The 18,648-nt window shown below is 35.1% G+C and overlaps 1 protein-coding gene across 1 annotated transcript in view; it reads right to left on the reverse strand.

Moving 5' to 3' along the window:
- Window positions 1–16,723: 16,723 nt before the first annotated feature.
- LOC138324149 (ras-related protein Rab-26-like) overlaps window positions 16,724–18,648 on the reverse strand; it is a 42,190-nt gene continuing 40,265 nt past the window's right edge. Inside the window, exon 3 of the mRNA XM_069269235.1 lies at window positions 16,724–17,017. Within this exon, the coding sequence (XP_069125336.1) occupies window positions 16,922–17,017 (96 nt within the window). The 3' untranslated portion in view covers window positions 16,724–16,921. The remainder of the gene's footprint in view (window positions 17,018–18,648) is intronic.

Genomic DNA, 18,648 nt, shown 5'->3' on the forward strand with positions numbered 1-18,648 from the left:
TATATGAAGAAAGATATTACGATCAAAAAGATTTTCATATTCATCTGAAACGTAACACATTGAAAAAATCATCAATTATTTCCATTTATTGATTTCAATATTCGTAAAAAAGTTTGGATATTTTGTTCAGTGTCTCTCTCACCCCAAGGCAGGTTACATCTCGATTACACTCGCTGTCAACATTTTCTCTAATTAGAAAACGGCACTACATGACACCAGTTCAAAGGCAACACGAACCTAGCATTAATGATAATATTACCATAGAAATAAAGAATACATGGTTAGTATCTTACAATACAAGGTTTATTTTGGTGTGAGACTTAGGAAAGTCGAGATGACGAGGCTTTGCCGAGTCATCTCGGCTTTCCGTGTCGAGCACCAAAACAAAACTTGTATTGTAAGATACTAACCGTGTATTCTGTTTATCCTCCAACTATTATGACATTCAAAACGCTGAAATTTGCCATTTATTTACTTGGTTTCGCCCGAAGCGAGACGCATCTTTGATGCAGAGGTAAAGATTCATTTACTAAACCGAATGAGTGCACACGTACTCCTTTTTACTGTCGTGGGAAATATATTGTATAAGCGCATTCGTAAACAGTACCAGTAATTCTATTTAGTGTGTAATATTACTGAAACAATATGAAAATACTAAAAAAACCACAATTACCCATCAAAGAATAACTTTATAATACATACCTTTGCCATGCGAAATTTTCAATATCGTAAAAATGACGTCATCCTGGTGGATGAATACGAATACGAAAACCCTTTATTGACCGTATAACACACAATGTTACATAGGTAAAACGAATAAAGGAAACACAATTGTAACATGATAAATAACATAATAATAAGATATTATATAATTTAGTAAAATATAAAATGGGGTAATGGGGAATCGCAAGTTGTATGCAGAATTCACAAAATTTACAACATTTGACGTCACTTTTTAGTGGGAATGAATGACGTTGCATTCATCAAAAGGTTAAAGTTCATGGTCAAGTTAGAAAATATTTCGTCATAACAAATTCAAGTGATCGTATTGACAGATAAAGCATACCGTATTGACGGATGAATCACAAGTTTATCCGGTGTAACGTTGAAAATGGACCCCCGTTGAAAACTGACCTCGGGTCCTTTTTCAACGTTGAAAAATGACCCCGGAAGCCGTTGAAAACTGAACTTTCAGCGCACTTTTTACACCGACCCGATGAAAATAGACCCTGTTGAAAAGTGACCCCATAAGAACTCGTTTTTACACAACATCAAACAACACAACATCACACAACATAACATCACACAACACAACAACGCATCACACTAAACACAACATCACACAACACACAACCACATATCATAAGAAAATATTACACAACAACACGACACAACATCATAACAAAACAGCACACAACACACAACACAACCACACCACAATACACAACCACGCAACAACAATACAACAACATCCAACAACAACACAGCAACACTCAACAACACAGCACAGCATCACACAACACAACATCACACAACACAACATCACACAACACAACATCACACAACATAACACAAATCCACATCACACAAACACGCAACAACAACACAACACCACCCAACAACAACACATCTCACAACACAACATAACATAACAACAAAACATCACACAACAACACCTAACACAACACACAACTACGCAACAACAATACAACACCACCCAAAAACAACACAATATCACACAACAACACAACACAAGACACACATCTCACAACACAACATCACACGACATAACACAACGCAAAATCACACAACAAAACATCACACAACAACACACAACACAACCACACCACAACACACAACACAACAACAATTCAACACTACCCAACAACACAACAATACACAGCATCCGACAACAACACAACATCACACAACATAACGCAACAACTCATCACAAAAACATCACGTAACAACACATTACACAAACACTGAACAACAACACAACACACAACAACACAACACAAAACAGAGCCACACAGCACACAACAACACACCAATGAAACACAACACAATAACATGACACAACCACACATAACAACACAACACAACACACAACAACACCACACAACATAACAACACAACATCACACAACAACAAAACAACACACAACAACACCACACAACAAACAACACAAAAACACAAAACAACACAACACAACAACACAACACAACCATACGCAGAACACAACATAACTGATCCATACGCATATATATAATACATGCATTCTTGTATTACAGGGAATAAATATAAATTAACAATTACTGAATATCTGGCAAACGTAAAATCGTCGAACATATAATCATAAAAATCCCATAATTATAGTTTTGTAACACTATCCACTGGTACTCAGAAGTGAACACCACATAGTACAAACTTTGCATGCAGTTGATAACAACAATTCCTTTTTATTTACTAAGTTACCTCAGTGGTATATAGCACTTCCTTAGTTTGAGAACAATTAAATTAACATTATCTACACGGACGAACAAAATGACTACAGAAAAAAATGAAAGTTTTGTAGTGCCATATTCTCCATAATAAACATACAAGCACCTAAAATATTTAAATGAGGTATTTGTTACGATGATAACAATACCAAATTTCAATTCAAATCGAGGTGATTACGTAATTTAAATATCAGCACAGAAGGGTCGCTTATATTAGGAATGGTGATAACAGAATTCGAGAATTATGTTTGTGCAACAGTTATATATGTGAATGTACTTGGGTCATATTTCAACAGACCATCCGTTGATAGTTTGCCAAGGTCATCTTTAACGGTCAGTTTTCAACAGACCTACCGTTGAGAATTGACCCTACATACTGTCAATTTTCAACGGCATGTTCAATTTTCAACGGCATTCGGGGTCCATTTTCAACGTTGAAAACTGACCCGAGGTCAATTTTCAACGGAGGTCCATTTTCAACGTTACACCGGCAATAGTTATCCATCAGTATGTGGGACATTTAGAGGATATTGAATTTCAATTATAATTTCTTTTATATTGCAACATGAAGAACTCCGACAAGGTGCATTTATTTTCCTATTAGTGCGTTGGATCCAACAATGGATATGTGACCCGTTTAAAGTACACCGTACCCGGTGAGACGGATGGAAACCTGGGACTTGCGTCTCATCTATCTGACGGTCACACGCACGTGAAATTTGACGTGCATGAACGTGTACACAACCAAACAGTTGGTGGGCGTTTACACAACCAAACAGTTGGTGTGCGTGTACACAAATAAACAGTTGGTGTACGTGTACACAAACAAACAGTTGGTGGGCGTGTACATAAACAAACAGTTGGTGGGCGTGTGCACAAACAATTGGTGGGCTTTTACATAAACAGTTGGTGGGCATGTACACAAACAATTGGTGGGCGTGTACACAAACAAAAAGTTGGTGGGCGTGTACACAAACAAAAAGTTGGTGGGCGTGTACACAAACAGTTGGTGGGCGTGTACACAAAAAGTTGGTGGGCGTGTACATAAACAAACATTTGATGAGCGTGTACAGAAACAGTTGGTGGGCGTGTATTTAAACAAACAGTTGGTGGGCGTGTATATAAACAAACAGTTGATGAGCGTCTACACAAATAGTTGGTGGGCGTGTACATAAACAAACAGTTGGTGGGCGTGTACATAAACAGTTGGTGGGCGTGTACACAAATAGTTGTTGGGCGTGTCCACAAACAGTTGATGAGCGTGTACACAAACAGTTGGTGGGCGTGTACACAAACAAATAGTTGATGAACGTGTACACAAATAGTTGGTGGGCGTGTACACAAATAGTTGGTGGGCGTGTACACAAATAATTGGTGGGCGTGCTCACAAACAAACAGTTGGTGGGCGTGTACATAAACAAATAGTTGGTGGGCGTGTACACAAACAAACAGTTGTTGGGCGTGTACGGAAACAAAAAGTTGGTGGGCGTGTACACAAACAAATAGTTGGTGGGCGTGTACACAAACAAACAGTTGTTGGGCGTGTACAGAAACAAAAAGTTGGAGGGCGTGAACACAATCAAACAGTTGGTGGGCGTGTACACAAACAAACAGTTGGTGTGCATGTACACGAAATGTTGTTGGGCGTGTACACAAACAAATAGTTGGCGGTCGTGTACACAAACAGTTGGTGGGCGTGTACACAAACAAACATTTGGTGGGCGTGTACATAAACAAACAGTTGGTGGGGTTGTACATAAACAAACAGTTGGTGGGCGTGTACACAAATAGTTTGTGGGCGTGTACACAAACAAATAGTTGGTGGGCGTGTACAGAAACAGTTGGTGGGCGTGTATATAAACAAACAGTTGTTGGGCATGTACAGAAACAAACAGTTGGTGGGCGTGTACACAAATAGTTGGTGGGTGTGTACACAAACAAACAGTTGATGAGCGTTTACACAAACAGTTGGTGGGCGTGTACACAAACAAACAGTTGGTGGGCGTGTACACAAATAGTTGGTGGGCATGTACACAAATAGTTGGTGGGCGTGTATACAAACAAACAGTTGGTGGGCGTGTACAGAAACAGTTGGTGGGCGTGTACATAAACAAACATTTGGTGGGCGTGTACACAAATAGTTGGTGGGCGTGTACACAAACAGTTGGTGGGCGTGTACACAAACACACAGTTGTCAGGCGTGTACACAAACAGTTCGTGTACGTGTACACAAATAGTTGGTGGGCGTGTACACAAATAGTTGGTGGGTGTGTACACAAACAGTTTGCCGTAAAAGTTTATATGAATTGTGGCTTTTTTGTTTGACGCTTCGGCCCAAATAAGGGGGACTACTCTAATAAGCTTCATCACATGTGTTTGGGCAACCAACACTACCTGGAAGTAGCATATCGATGCGGATCGATCAAACAAAAATAATGAAAAAAATGAATACTAACATGAATGTGCCACTTGTTTTTACATTTGCATGAATTGTCTGTTTCAGTATTCTGATATGAAGCTTGGTCGTGTGCTACTATTGTGTGTACAGGTTGTATGTCCATGGGTGTTACAAGATTGTAGTATAACAGTCGAAGGGAGATAATTTGGTTTTTAATGTTAAAAGAGTTATTCACCTTCATGATATTATCTTGTAACACTGTGTGAGTTGAGATAAAGATTTTGAACTGAACAGACGTGTTGTTTTGTCACTACTAGTTCCCCCAAGCCATTTCACTACCAGGGATTGTGAGTTTTTTAATGTAACTTTTGGAGCTGTATAGCTGCACTGGCCGGTGTAACGTTGAAAATGGACCCCCGTTGAAAACTGACCTCGGGCCATTTTTCAACGTTGAAAAATGACCCTGAAAACCGTTGAAAACTGAACTTTCAGCGCACTTTTTACACCGACCCGTTGAAAATAGACCCCGTTGAAAAGTGACCCCATAAGAACTCGTTTTTACAAAACAACACAACACGACACCACAGCACCACGAAACCACACAGCATCACACAGCACAGCAACACACCAACAACACAACAACAAAACACAGCCACACAGCACACAACAACTCACAACACAACAACACACAAAACAACAACACACCAATGACATGCAACACAATAACATGACACAAGCACACATAACAACACAACACAACACAACACCACACAACATAACAACACAACATCACATCACACAACAACAAAACAACACACAACAACACCACACAACAAACAACACACAACACAAAACACACAACCACAAAACAACACAACAACACAGCCATACGCAGAACACAACATAACTGATCCAAACGCAGATATATAATACATGCATTCTTGTATTGCAGGGAATAAATATATATTAACAATTACTGAATATCTGACAAACGTTAAATCGTCGAAAACATAATCATAAAAAATCATTAGTATCTAATCTCTAGTATTTCGGATGAGTTCCAATCAAAGTTTAAAGTTTGTTTCTAGTAGTTATAGTTAGTTAAAGTAGTTAGTGTGTTTAAAAGGTCCTAAAGACTTGTTTGAACAGGACATTTTATACTGCCAGTGCTACCTTAGATAGTCTTTTCTTAAAGAAAAAGGGATGTTGAACATTATCTAATTTCGTTCGGTAAAATAGCCAATTACCTCGGAATATCATTTCTATGATTCGCTATTCCTAAATTTATATGTAACCAAGCCTCTCTTTAAATAAAGATGTGGACGGCATGGCAGCTAAGAAAACTTCTGTCTACTTGTATTTTGTTTGATATGACAACTCCACATCAACAGAACTTGAACCCAATCACTTCAGTTGAGATATGATCCTATTAGTCCAGAACTACTCAAATCACTGTTGTTGTTACTTCAAAAGAGACAAATTTCATTACGATAGGAAATAATATGTAATACCAGAGTTTGAAGTAATTTAAAGAGTTTAGTTTATTTGACCCCTGAGACCTTGAATGAAGGTCAAGGTCATTCCATTGATTAGCCATGGTAGTCATTTATCCCATTATTACTGGGAATTTACCTGAAAGATAAATTTTGATTGCTTTTTTCTGTAAAAAAACTACTGACATTGTGATGTAATAATCACATGATATGAAAGATTCGGAAATGTAATGACATCACAAATTTTGTATTCTTAAAATTGAAATATGTATTTCATTGAACAACATGTAAAAGTCTCCGATAACCCCATTTTATCAAAAAGAAACTGTTTTTTCTCATATTAATTGAAAACAGGAATTGGAAATACTCGACAATATTGGCCTCAGGCCGAACACTCAATCTCTTACAAACACATACATTTTAGAGAACAAGAAAAATTATCTGTTCAAATCATTTAACATTAAGCTTGATTACATATACTATGAAAATGAGCAAATAAGCCAATTACCTCCCCTTACTCATCTCAAAACCATACCAAAAATTGCCGATAATTGTACATAATACATTTTTAAAAAATCCTTTAAATTGGTCAGTCGTGAAGGAATATGTATTTGTTTTTTTTCTATGGAATTTGTCAGTAGGTGGAGATAACTCCAAATTGCATGAAATTTTGAGCACCAACCATCACATGAACTAACAAACTTGGACCAATGGTGTTAAAAGTTTTGGTTTGTAAGTAAAAACAGAATGAACAGAAAAGGATGGATGTAGTGAGACCATTGGTCTTCTAATGAAGCAACTCGCCCCCCCCCCCTTCCCTCCACCACCACCACCCTCAGATATAAATAAAGATGAATGCGGTTTTATCATAATTTAAAAGTCATACATCTAAAATCAATATTACATGAATATTAATAACAATATTACATGAATATTAATAACAATATTATATTATCATACCATTTAGCGTGGCACTATAAACATGGTATAACAAGAGACATGTTGGTTTTTATTTTGAAAAATAAGCCCCAACCTAACACACACAGGGTTTACATTGTATGTACATGAGTGCCATGATGATGAGTATACGTACATGTACATAGTGCACATTATATAGACCGTCTGGAGCCCAGACGGTTTACACATAGATTTGCTGATTCATTAACCCCATTGTATCAAAAATTAGCTGTTTCCATAGCTATTATCTCTTAATCATTTTAGCATTATGCTATTAAGTAATTTTGAAAACTAACAAATGTCGGCGACTCGCTTGGCTGCTGTGAGGGTTTATTCGGACGGGAAAATGACGAGAAACTCCTCCATCTATTATGCGTCACATTTATTCTCCATTCCATTACAAAACTATCTCCTTCTGGAGAGTTCACATAAAGGGAGGTAATAACAAACTTTTTTATATGCTCATACGAGTTATCTCCCCTCTCATGACACCCGTATATACTAATACAGAACATCCGCCCCCCAAAATATTAAAATTTTATCAAAATTTTAAGCACGGGTTTATGAGAGTGGAAAACTCAAAATGAGGACTTACAAGATGTACAAAGTAGATATGCTCAATGAACATAACGAACAATAGTGAAGAAAAACAAGTAATAGAATGAAATGGTTACACTATCCAATGGAGATAATTATATCATAAGCCACCTTAACTACAAATGTGAAAAAAAAACAAAATGTAAGGTACAGTATATGGCCCTATGCAAAACATTACCTATAGCAACATTGTGCAAGGTGTCATGATGTTACATATTAAAGTGAAAGTATAAATGACCTGTCATAATTACATTCGAATGACAAATTTAGAAATAAAATTCAAAGTATAGGTATTTCAATAATGGATTATATAAGTGATTTCAACTAGATGCTTAAATCTGAGAGAAGCATGTATTTCACAGAGTGGACATATATAAGAGGTGAAATTCTTTAACTCTGTGTAAATGGACAAGCAGCAGGTACCATTTATCAGTAAAATGTACTATTTTATATACACATTATGTGTCACAACGCTGTATCCATGAACTTGACAAATGTCACATAAGAAACACCTTCTAAACCAGGGTCATAGAGTGAGCATCTATAAAATCTGGCATATATGACCTGTTACAAGTCTGACAATTCTAAACAAATGGAAGAAATACCTTAATTAATCAAGATCTCATAATCCAGAACATGTAAATTACAGATATATAACCTTCATACAATGGAGTATCATAAACATATTGTATTACATGTCACATGATCAACTCTATGAACAATTGCTAACCTTGATAAGTGACCACATTTTGGCAAAAATCTATCAAAACCTTGAAACAATAAATGTTTTAACTTCAAACAGTAAACATAATAACAATCTTTTCAAGAAAATACATTATACAATTCAGACATTTTCACATACTGCATATTATCATAAGAGTATTTCAACCTTAATCTGGTTGTATGGAAAGTGAACAAAAATTGTTCAGAAATGATTCAAATATCATGAACAGTGTTAAACTCAACATCATGTAATCAAAGAAAATTGCTATGTATACAAAAGAATTATGGTTTGACATAAGCCTACATGAAGGTGACATTTTGATCCTGTGAATGGTTCATCGTCATCTGTTGCTCCATGATAGTCGTCAGGCGATGGACCTGTTTTTGGAGGGATTGTACATCACTAGATAAGTCATGCACATAAAGACTGCCGTTTTTCTGGATGTTATTAATCATAATGGGGTCTTTTCTCCATCCACAGGCCTCTCCGATTTTGGCTTGGGCCAAAGCTCCCATGATGTCAGTAGGGTTGGATGCTCGTACAAGAAATTGTAGCTGGTCAGGTAGGCCGGAGATGAAACGGCTCATGACCTCATTTTCTGGTTTTCTTAGGAGGGTTCCTTTTTCTAGTAGCTGCGAATGGAAGTCCTCTATAGGCTGACCTGGACTTAGTTTGGTATTGGAGAACTGTTCAATCTCCAGTAGATATGTCGGTCCACACTGTGTGTTACAGAAACGTGTCCTAAACTCATTTAGGATGGATTCCCATGATTTGTCTATCAGGCTATTAAACCACGCGACCGCTGGTCCCTTCATATGAAGATGAAACGCTGCTACTTTCCGGTCATCATCATGTATATTAAGAAATGTTGTGTATGATTCAAACTGACTGAGAAATTTTTGAGCGTTCTCGTGAGGATATCCTGAATAGGTGTCACATGTGACTTTCGCCATGTTTATATCACGAGTACTGTCCATGGGAATGTCGAAGATAGGCCTACCGGGATCACTGCCTCCGGGAGCGGAACATTTCACAAACGAATCTAATAATCTTTGAATTAATGGAGTTCTTTCAGTATTCAATGGTGATTTTGAAGCATGTTGTGATGAAATATCTGGGTTAACAACAGGTAAATAGTCTTTATCTAACAATGCTGGGGGTTCGTCATGTTGGAAACCATGTGGTTGTAATGGCGGGAACAGCGTGGGAGACGAGAAATCTGAGGGGAGTTTCAGATGATTTTCAAATAAAAAACTGTCACTTAAAACACTGTTATTGTTATGTATATTACTTGTGTGATCTGTTGACATCTTTCGTTTGGATTCTCCACCATGTCGGCGACTCGCTTGGCTGCTGTGAGGGTTTATTCGGACGGGAAAATGACGAGAAACTCCTCCATCTATTATGCGTCACATTTATTCTCCATTCCATTACAAAACTATCTCCTTCTGGAGAGTTCACATAAAGGGAGGTAATAACAAACTTTTTTATATGCTCATACGAGTTATCTCCCCTCTCATGACACCCGTATATACTAATACAGAACACAAAACAGCAAATTACCTGCCTTAACCAATTCTAATTCAAAACTTTTCAATGACATGTGGTTCAAGTATTACATATGTAATAAATGATATGAAGCTATAGTACAGCTAAATAAAGAATAACAAAGCATTCACAGAAAAATAAATTGCAAATCTTTTCAATAGTTAATTGTGTTAATTGATCATAAATAAATGGAATTTGTGTTTAGTGTTGTTTTTTCTTTCATGGGTGGGAGGGGTCTGTATACTCCACTTTTAGCTTGAAGCTTGAAAGTTTTTGTCTAACTTATTAACTGTTTGCCATGCATTAAAATGCAAACATAACATGTGTATATTGTACATGTACTACCAGAATACATGTATATCTGTAGACGTATATGTAGATCTACAATAATCTTTGTTGATGTTTTATTCAAAGTTTTAAAAAAAATCAAGTAAATGAACTTCTATTTCTCCAGTACTGTACATGTATGTTTGCCATTTTAAAAATTATGATGCATACATTTTGTATGTGCCAGGTTAAGAAGGCGGAGAAAAGCCGGAGTACCCAAACAGGGCATTGTCGGATTTTTTTATCTGAGCGTAACGTAGAGCATTGTAGTGGAGCGAAATTACAAGTCTAATTTTAATTAGATTGATTGACAGCTGGCGATCACTTAATTATGAGATAAAGCAGGGGTAAATATAAGGTCAGTGATAGTAACCGCTGGCTTATCCAGGATGATTAGGCTATTATTCAGCCATTTTTATTTTTTAATTAAAGTTAGATTTAAAATTTTAATGTGGCATTTTATAATTGTCCCTATGACATACAATTAAGAAAGAAGTTCATCATAATTGCTATGACATCATAAATACTCAATTTCAGCTAATCACTAATATCAGCACAAATTATACTTACACTGCTGTTTCTCTGCACATGTATATAAACTGATTTATATATAAATAGTGACATAATATCAAAGATTTGGAGATGTCATGGACATGTATATAAGACATCACAAGTTTGGTATTCTTACCCTGCAGCTGCCTGGGATATGCATTTTCATGAATAATCATGTATAAGTCTCTGCTACCCCAATTTTATTTTTTTAGAAAATTGATAATACACTAATATTGTAATTGTAATTGTGGCTGGACACTCAATCTCTTACAATTACATATATTTTAGAGAACAAGAAATGTTGAACTGTTTTTTTACAGAGAAAATAACAAAATCACACAACTGATATAAGTTTCCAAGGATATCGGGCAATCAATCAAGTTAAAAAAACCATGTGCTTATACATGTACGGTACATCACGACTTACGTAAAAGTCTCGATCTGCTACCCCTAGTTTATCAAAAAGACATATTTTTCCTCATGTAGATAAAAAAATGCCAAAATATAGACAATATAGGTCTGGCCGAACACTCAATCCATAAAAAAGATACATTTAGACTTTGTTTTCGCAATTCTTTAAGTGATATTGAACATTTTTCTCGAAAATATACCTTAAAAAATAAACAAATGAGTCAATTACCTCCCTTTATACAATCCGAATAAAAACTGTTTATGTGACCATGTAAAGAATATAAAGAGTGGTTAAGATGTCCCGACATATTACCACAAAACCTCCACCTCTTGGATGTGGTTCGAATCCCATGTGGGGTAGTTGCCAGGTACTGACCGATGTTTGGTGGTTTTTCTCCTGGAACTCCGACTTTCCTCTACCAACAAACCTGGCATGTTCTTACATGACCCTGGCTGTTATGAGGACGGTAAACTAATAATTTAACCGAATCAATTCAAAACACATACATGTACTCTTAACAGTCAGTTGTAATTTTTCAACCATTGATGGTATGCAATGGGTAATATTAGGTGTCAACCTCTTTAATTATCATAGCAATCATAGCATTTATGAGATCTTTTATTAGAACTCAATTCTACATCCAAAATGGAAACGCATATGGTACCAGGTAATCAAATTATTGTAAATCCTTAATTATCTATTTGTAGCTTTTATACATTAGCAGAAATGAATTATACCTTACAGATGACAATACAGATGAAAAAAGTTTCATGAGCAAATAACATTTAAAAGTATATACCTCTAATAAACGAAACGCTTTTCAATTTATCAATTTTATTTTTAAATGTTATTTTTTTTATTTAGAAAAAAATTGGTAAACATTTAAAATTTAAAATTTACCTGGTCTTTAAAACGCTGGAAACTGATGAGCCTGTTACAAGTTTGACATTCACTACTACATAGTAAGGGTTATAGCTAGGTCTCCTTTACCAAAATATGATATTTCAAAAAAAAAAAAAAAATTAAATAAAAAAATGTCCAAAAATCCTTAAAGGCTTGTGGTATATCAAATTATTTAACGACTTCAATAAATTTTAAATGATGTTTTGTAGCAACGAGTGTAATATTCTATTTATCACATAACTAATATTTATGGTGATAGAGTCAAAACTTAAGTGTTTCTAACAGGAAAAAAGGGTATCCATGGTGCTTTGTTTAATGCGCATCTTAAGCTTGACCTCAATTAATGACCATCATAGTCGAGGGGCACCAATTAAGATGATATCGATATTGACAACATCCTTTACAAGAGTTTTTTTTTTAATTTTCTTGTTGTTTATTTAATGTTAGATCTATTTAATCCTTGTGAGAATAGCCAGGGACTAAAGCTCCAGGTCAAAATTTGGATTACTTTGAATTTTGTTTTTATGTAAGAATGGCGAAATCAGGCTTGGATTCGATATGTCAACCGAGATAATTATACAACATCACAGATGTCATAAACATCTGCGACACCACAATATTGTAACAATAGGCCTAGTGATTGTCTTACAAAATGTATCATGTGGCCCTATATGACATTGCTGAATGGGTCAGTGTGATATTATACATGTATGCTAATTTTCATAACGCGGGTCAATCTGATGATTCCTGTCGGCATCCTAATTATTACGCAGTAGTTGACTATCACTATACACAACCCAGCAAAATTGTGAAATTGATCTTCATATTGTGAACATTTATATTGACCTCACCCACCCAGTCTGTACAGTAAATTAAATAAGCCTAAGCAATTATTATGTGTCATGTAAAACTGCAGTGCATACAAATGTATCTAATAATTTTGATCATATCCATTGTCAAACTACATTTTTACCATTTGTTCTTTAGTTGTCTAATATTCAGATTACTTAAAGTCGTTTCGGTACCTTCTGAAAGTCATTTCTCCATGTTCACTTTATGATACCGAAAAGACTTCTGCATGTACCGAAATGACATGTAACGAAGCTACGTTGTTACATGCGAGCCTAAAAAATGTACGCACTAGGCCTATGTGCATTACTTTATGGTTCAACTATTAGCAATATAATCATATGATCAAACAATATATTAGGAGATAGATATATTCAAACGGCATCTGCCTCAAAGGCAGCCTACAATTGTCAGTTTACGTGCTGTTAAGCCACGATTTAGACCGCATGTAGGCCTATATGGTTCTGTTGTCAGTCACTCGCGATGATGATCATAAAGCAGACTGTAAACAGAATATTTGCAGGCCTACAAAAACAATCAAATATATTTGATAATACTAATATCCATCGATAATGATATTGATGTATATAACAAGTAAAATGAACCATTACTTACTTGATAATGCCGGATTTAACTTGAACACCAAGGCGGCTTCAACGTTTTTACTCAACCGGATACAAACAATACACATTCTTCATAGGGGGCGCGATAATTTTGTGAATTTGAGACAGTACAAACAGATCCATTTCACTGTTGCACTTTTTGATGTTTAGTGCATAAATTATTTACTCATTTTATGATGTTTAGTCACTTCTACAGAAAATTTCAAAAATACCACTCATTTTTAAATAGTACATTTTCCGGTCCAAACGTTCAGAATAGTTCCGAAGGAAGGCGTGTCCGGGACCCAAAAATATCTCGTCTGTTGTGGAAATTTACCAAGAACCTGCGAAATACCACCCTTATTCAAGGCTGTATTGTGGCCGTTGTATATAACATTTCCAAAAGTCAGAAAAACCGTTTTGTTCAGAATTACAAGGCCTTTTTATATGTGGCGTTTTAGCTCCCCAGCTTTATTGATTCATTTACTAGGATAGATTAAACAGAAATCAGTGGTCAAAATGCCGATTTTGGGGGTTCTACACTAAAATATCTCGTCATTTTGAATTTTCACAGCTAAGGTGATTATTTCAATCGATAGATCACGCCGTGATTAGCTTACATTCAAAATTTCAGCAAAATGTATCGTTGGATTTCCTTATTACTCAAATCGCGGTTATAAGCGGGTTGATAGCTAAAAGTTATCGTGTTAATATTTCGTTCCGAAGGAACGATAACAGTTGTTATCGTACCTTACGTCTCTTCATTTCATACTAGTAGGCGACACCTGAAGGAATGTCGCAGATGAAATGAAGAGAATTGCAAACGGGATTTAAAGCCGCATAATCCTTATCTTGCAGGGTCCGTAAATCAACAAAGGAAAATTAGTGTACATATATTATAAAAAAGTTATCAACTTTCCCCTAATTACACACCAAAAAAGTCCCGAGTTCAAAAGAAATTAATAATTAAAAGTTCGATATCCAGAGTGTTTGAATATGCATACCGCGCCATTTTCAATGCTTAGTCGATCACGTGACTTTCCAGACCAAACGAAATGGCGTGCCCAGTCAAAAGTGTGTTGTTCCTGTTAACCCTAACCCTACGGAAGAACTTGTTACTTATCATGAACATGTGAATGTTTTGTTATGTTATGAAGTTAAAGAGTTCCCCCAAACATTATATATACATTATCGTTGTGTACACATTCTTCCATTCGTTCATTTTGAGTGTTTACAATACGGCGATCGGTTGACTATATATGCTTTGCTTAATTTCCAGGGGCCACCGGAGGGATTTTTGTTGGAATGCTATTTAAACTTCGTATAAAATACGTGTTGCCATACAATACATCATACAAGACTAGATAATAAATTGTTAAAAATGTACAAGGTATATAAATAATGGTATTGATAAATAATGAAATAGACAAAATACATCGTACCAGATTGAGACAAAAATGGTTATCTACATGTAAATCTCTGGTGACACTTTTTTAAAAATAAGTATCTTAGACGGGATTTAACTTGCCTTGGATAACCTTTTGATTATTAAGGTCCAAATGAAATACAATAATGAATCAAGTAAAATAAGCACTGAGAGCAAACTTGACATTATATGCATTTTTGTTCAATGTCATACGTGTATAAATATCAATGTGTGATAAGAAATCACCATGTACCGCCATAAACGAGTATAAAACTTTAAACATGTATGTGTATTCCTGATATTTATGTTGGAAAAGCTCCATGTTCGTTAAAACATGATGATACATTTCTGGTGAAACTATAAATATTTGGTTATATGATTTCAAGGATTACAGAAAATTAAAAAAATAAAAGAATGGGGTTGAGGTTGAAAGAAGGTGGTTTAGTGTGTGTTTAAAGTTCTGAATGTCTAACATGCAATTATGTTTATATTTCCTGTGTAGAAAATCAAGACAGCTCTCTTGGTTTAATTTGTAATGCACATGTACATGTACATATAACTTGCCAATGAACCATATAGCTATCATATTATATGATGTCCAGAATTTGCCTCTGAATCAAATGTATCTGAAACATGTATATGATGAAAGGCCTATTTGTTTCTTATACAATCATATTCATACACAAATAGCACATACATATACATTGTATAATGTACATGTACACTTATTATGCATTAAGTCAATAAAAAAATGAATGGAGTTCAAAATAGCATCCAGTAGAAAATAAGCTGACCATAGCATGTGATTCTCTTGTCATCAGAGTAATTGCAGTAAAAATTCATTTTTAGTATGTATATAGTCTAACCTGGTGGAAAATCTAACTTTATTTGATTATTTTGTTAGTTTATTTTTATATAATATTCAAGCAATCCTCATTCCTTTAGTGTGCTATTGCTCCAAACACTAAGTGGAGTTGCTAAGAGCTTTTCCCTGTAGACCTTGATTGACCTGGACTAATTAAAGTTATTGTCAGTCTATTCCTTTCTAATTCAATCAAAACTTTGCAACTTAAAAATAGTCAATACTGAATAATGCAATTTAACAACGGACACCACAGACTATTGTCTCTACATATATATGGATATTCTTATATATGTGCAATATGTATACACAACAAGATTTTTTTTATTACATATAGGGATATCTGTATATCTATAGAGCCAAAATCTTGAGATTTGACACTGACTTTTGACCCAGATAACCTTTGATCTAGCCCCAGACTTGTTTGCTATTTATTTTCTGTATTTGAACATTTCTAAAATGAACACTATATAATTAAACAACTCAGACAAATTTCATATATTATTTTAATTGGTTTATTGATCATAAGTTATTCAAAAGTTATACATACTAGGTATGTAAACATGCAATAATCATTATCATTCCTTTTTTCATTTGTGTGAAGAAGAAATAAATTATTTAAAGATATTCTGGTGATAATAGTAAAGGATTATGCTAGGTTTGTACTACAAGTCTGAATCCGTCCTTCCTTCTTGAAAATCATTTCTTTCTGGTTCATAATGGGTACATTACAAACAGAGTTTATTTTTTTACTGTCAGTTTTGATCTCAGAGACACATGTAGTTGTTTTTCCCTTTTATTTTTGGGCGAGCTGCCATCACATCTTGCACTTCTGTCTTGTGGTTGAAGGTCCCATACACATTCTATAAAGAAAATATGGAGTAAAAGTCAGTTGATGTACAGAGATAAATACTGCATATACAAATGTACATGAACATGTATGAACATAATCTTCCAGTGTAAGCCTACATGTGAAACAAACAAGTTCCATTTTTTCTGTCAAACACAAATTTATAACAATTACACATCTTTTGAACACAGTTTTATAAAAATCAAACCTCACTAGATACTACATGTGTATCTACTGAGTCATTTCTTAAATTACAGAGATCTAGCCATTTTCATGTGAAGAATAATGGTACTAATAGTACTAGTGCCAGAATTTATGTAGCCTAAATGTATTGGACATAATATATATAACATATTGTAAAAAGTAAATTACTATTCCTTACTTACACCACTTTTGATGTATTGGTGTGGATTTTATATAATCAAGACCAGCAGATAGGATAACGAGTACGTGACTAAGCAGAGGATTTTGACGTTCTGTCAATAATATATAGTATACATATATGAAAAATAACCTATATATTACATGTATATAAAAACACCAGGTGACCAGGTGTTTTTATATAGTATATATGGGTGTTTTTATATAGTATATATGGGTATCTTTTTTATATATGTATACTATATATTATTGACAGAACGTCAAACTGATGTGGACTAAGTGACTGTACGTCAAAAAAAAAAAAAAGATTTCTAATCTTTAATTTACTATGGTACAATTCCAAAATGCGACCAAACACTTATAGAATAGGCCTATAACTGTTATCCCTTCGGGGCGCCACTCACCTTACAGAGACGAAGAGATGTCAGTTTATGTGGTTTTGGTAGATAATTCACAAATCATAGTTGTTGTCATAGCTCGAATTCGTTTCCATATAATATTCTCAGCAATTCACAACTTTTAGTTTAAATAATCTCCTTATTCACTTTGAATCAGCAGTTGATTCTAAGCCGAAGAGCTTTCACTGCAAAGCTCGCTCCATTGCGGTAAACAACTTTTATTTCCGGACATGCGCAAAGTAGCATTTCTAAGCTTTGGAGGCGGTAACTTTTGACTTTCTGTCGGACCGCTCATAAGTCTAAAATAACATTTTGCATATTTATATCTTTGGACCTCTTAACTTTCTAGACTTGTAATTTGGGAAAAGTTCATAGCATTTTAAGGCTATTACACCATATTTTGTCATTGTTTGTTTTACGGACCCTGAAAGATACGGATTATGCGGCTTTAACTCTAGCTAAAGGAGCGATTTCACTAGCCCATGAAATAATGTCCCACAGTTTAAAGTCATTTTTCGATTTCAGTCTATTTGACCCTTGTGGCTGTGACCTTGAAAGAAAGTCAATGTCATTCCTTTGATCAAACTTGGTAGCCCGTCATCTCAGCATACTACAAACGTAATACCATGGCTACAGGCTGTCAGATATTGATAGAGGAGTCATTTAAAGATTTTAGCCAATTGGACACTGACCTTGAATGAAGGTAATTAGGGCATTTATTTGAACAAATTTGGTAGCCTTCCATTTCAGCATGTTACAGGCCCAACATCAGGTCTGTCATCCTCGATATTCCAGGGGTTCCGATCACTTACGATCTCTACACCCCTGGACTATCTCATAGTAAAACTGGAGGCAACAGAGTAGA

The sequence above is a fragment of the Argopecten irradians genome, chromosome 5 (genome assembly GCF_041381155.1).
Source record: "Argopecten irradians isolate NY chromosome 5, Ai_NY, whole genome shotgun sequence".
NCBI classification, from domain to species: Eukaryota; Metazoa; Mollusca; class Bivalvia; order Pectinida; family Pectinidae; genus Argopecten; species Argopecten irradians.